We start from the raw sequence: 3,669 nt of genomic DNA, 5'->3' as shown, positions 1-3,669 counted from the left end.
GTATTTGGAATATTCAAGAGTTTGAAATTGGTGCATGGTTTTCAAAATTTTCATTCAACATAATTATTAATGTTTTGGTAAAAAAAATTAAATTATGAATTTCAAAAAAGTGTAATGTATTTTACGTTCAACTTTAAAATGAAAAATTTAACAACCAACGTATGTTATTCTCAATTTATGAATTTCAAATGATGAGATTTCAATTTTTCATAAATAATATTTCTTAGAGTAGGTCTCTTATGAGACGGTTTCACGAATCTTTATCTGTGAGACGGGTCAACCCTACCGATATTCACAATAAAAAGTAATATTCTTATCCTAAAAATAATATTTTTCATTGATAACCTAAATAACCGATATTCACAATAAAAAGTAATACTGTTAGCATAACAAGTAATAATTTTTTATGTATGACCCAAATAAGAGATCTGTCTCACAAAATACGACTCGTGAGATCGCCTCACACAAATTTTTGCCTACCTTTTTAACCCAGATGCAAGCGGATTGATTTAATATTTAATTTTATAGATACAATTTAAGATTTTATCATTGTCATTTAAAAATATAGAATTTAACGTCTCTAAGAGGAGTAAAAAGTTAAAGGACAAATCTTCAGCGTGCCATTCACGACAAATCCATATGCGCACATACGTTGGATACAAATTTAAAATATATATGTTTATATCTCAGCCGCCTTCACTTTATTATATCGATCATATTTTGACCCACTGCAAAACCACAAATTCCGAAACCTTTACAGATCCCAGCTCCTCCGATATTATTACTCAGTTTTCTCTTCTCCCATGGAGAATATTTATCCGACCATGTTTCAGTCTTCATCTTCGACCCCTCAAAATTCCCATTTCTCCATATTTAACATAGCCAATTCCCATGCACAAGATCAAGAATTCCTGGATCACAAGCCCTATAACGATAACGGATACATGGGGTTGATCTCAAGCATGGAGACTAGTGCTGCTCCGAGCTCAGGCTTCAGCAACCCTAACGCAGTGGAAAGCGAGGATAAATCAAGCAAGAAAAAGGGAGAGAAAAAGTCGAGGAAACCCAGGTACGCTTTTCAGACGAGAAGCCAGGTTGATATACTCGATGACGGGTATAGATGGAGGAAATATGGCCAAAAAGCAGTGAAAAACAACAAATTCCCAAGGTTCGTCAATTTATTTATTTATATGCTTCGATTTAATTTGTCTGGTTCGTTAAATCGTGGAAACATCAGCCTGAATTTTTTAGTTGCTAGCTAAGACGTTAGTATAGTATGATTCAAGGCGGCTAGGGCAGGTTGAACTCTACCCATTTAAGTTGAATAAAGATCGATATATCCTCAGCTCTCCAACACTGAAGATTGAAATTAATTGAAAATCAGTACAACAAAATATCGATCACTAATTAGATTATATATGTATTACTAAATGTAGAATCATAATTAGATTTCTTAATTACTATATACTTTTATAGATAGAGATATATTATACGGAGGAGTTCGTTATATATCCTAACCTCGAGTTTATGTTTCAAATTAATTAGTATTGTCAGGGTTAGTCAACAGTACTACTTGAGAATTAATATACATAATATAGAGTAATTAATATAGCTAAAATGGATCGATCTATTGGAACGGCATGAAATCACTCTTTCTTATTATTAAAAGGAAAACTACGTTAGGCAGCATGAAAATTGGAAATAGCTGCAAACCCCAATTTATAATTCACATATCAAAGTTATCAAGTGGTGCCAGCGCCGTAGTAATTCATTAATGAGTAGGTCTCATGTGAGACCGTCTCACGGATCACAATCCGTGAGACGGGTCAACCCTACCCATATCCACAATAAAAAGTAATACTCTTAGCATAAAAAGTAATACTTTTTCATGGATTATCCAAATAAAGATCCGTCTCACAAAATACGACCCGTGAAACCGTCTCACACAAGTTTTTGCCTTAATTAATTTGATTTGATATATGCTAAATCATTTGTAATATAAAAAATTAACATAGCAACATGGGTATTTAAAGATATGCACTCACTATAGCTTCCAACATATACTGCAGTGACAACCGAACCCAACTATTGATTGCATGTGCTTTCATTTCATGCATGATATCATCAACAACTTTGTGAAATGATAACCACTTGAAAAATTCGAAGGAGGATTGTTCAATGAGTCATCATATAAGTACTCATGATGTATGATTGAACATCTACATGTCTCTTCCAATCAAACGTGGTACACAACATCACAGATGATGGTCTTGAGTTCGAATGATCATTATCCTTATTTTAAGTGGTTGAATCGATTAGAAACAAATTTAGAATATATAGTAACTTTTAAATGAGTATGATCGACATGCCTTGAATGACCTCATCGTACCACAGTATATTCAAAGTTTTTATGTATGCATGTTTTATGCGTACACAGATAATGTAAATGCTAAAATATATTACAACATAAGATATTATCAAAATATATATTATTTATTATACAAGAGTTAATAAAACTCAATCCACAAGTTGGTTTGTTGGCCACCTACTATAACAATTTACATGCTCACTATTTTTAGCCTTTTTTTTCCATTGAAGTGCTATCATGATATTGGAAAATGATGATGTAACATAAAAAATAATGACCTGGCACCTGAAATTGTTGATGTGGCATCAGATTGCTGACATGTCGGATATCACGTCTGCACTACAATGAAAAAACGAATAAAATTGAAAAAAACACAAATTAGTTGACTAAAACCATGAATTGTCCTACAATATATAGAACTAAAAATAAAAAACCGTGTGCAAATCATATGACAAAAAAAATAAATTTTTACAACTTACAAAGACTGGTCTACCTTGTTCCATCACAATAATAATAAAAAAAATTGAATTTTTGTCATTTAAATTCTAATTCCCCCTCCTAACTAATCAATCGAGTCGTCTAGCTCCCCAACTTCGGGGTGACCTTAGGTGGTAGAGTAATTAACACATATGGTGTCTATACAACAATTCTGACACGGTGCATCCAGCATTTTTGTGGCGTTTTGGGATTACCCTAAAGCCAAAAAAGGTTTATTAATAACGCAATTTATTGATTGTTTTTCCCATGCAAACTAAAGTTTCTTCGTCGTTTGTATATTTCAGAAGCTATTACAAGTGCACGCATCAAAACTGCAACGTGAAAAAGCAAGTTCAAAGGCTGTCTAAAGACGAAGGAATTGTGGTGACAACCTACGAAGGGGTACACTCACATTCAATAGACAAACCCACCGATAATTTTGAGCACATTCTTAGTCAGATGCAAATTTACACCTCCATTTAAGTTCATGCATACAATATATATATATATATATACACCCGATCAAGGGGGCAAGAAACTGTCTGAAAGAGAAAAATATACAGCTTTTTATGTAATGTTATGTACAATATATATATTGCTTTAAATAAAATTGTACCTGATGATATGTAAGTTAGACTTAGATCCTCAAATGAAATTGTCAAATGTTATACTTCAACTATTTTTCTTGGTTGTTTCTTATTCATTTGCTCATTTACTTAACTTGTGTACACACATATATCGGGGGACCTATTTCTAGTCCATATATGAGTTTAAACTAAGAACAACACCATATGTACGTAAAAGGGAAAAAATCCTATGCTGGC

The 3,669-nt window shown here is 32.7% G+C and overlaps 1 protein-coding gene across 1 annotated transcript; it reads left to right on the top strand.

Moving 5' to 3' along the window:
- The first annotated feature begins 702 nt into the window (after nucleotides 1-702).
- LOC140807451 (probable WRKY transcription factor 75) lies at nucleotides 703-3,455 on the top strand. Its single transcript, XM_073164297.1, has 2 exons — nucleotides 703-1,168; nucleotides 3,151-3,455. Exons 1-2 carry the CDS (start codon nucleotides 804-806, stop codon nucleotides 3,326-3,328), a joined length of 543 nt encoding a protein of 180 aa, XP_073020398.1. The 5' UTR covers nucleotides 703-803; the 3' UTR covers nucleotides 3,329-3,455.
- The last annotated feature ends 214 nt before the right edge of the window (nucleotides 3,456-3,669 follow it).

This window comes from Primulina eburnea, chromosome 12 (genome assembly GCF_022965805.1).
Source record: "Primulina eburnea isolate SZY01 chromosome 12, ASM2296580v1, whole genome shotgun sequence".
NCBI lineage: Eukaryota > Viridiplantae > Streptophyta > Magnoliopsida > Lamiales > Gesneriaceae > Primulina > Primulina eburnea.
This window is presented reverse-complemented; position numbering and strand designations above follow the sequence as displayed.

Coding starts and splice junctions, on each gene's coding strand:
- LOC140807451 (XM_073164297.1), top strand. CDS start 804: ATGGAGAATATTTATCCGACCATGTTTCAGTCTTCATCTTCGACCCCT. Junction 1,169..3,150: donor AAAAACAACAAATTCCCAAG/GTTCGTCAATTT, acceptor TGTATATTTCAG/AAGCTATTACAAGTGCACGC.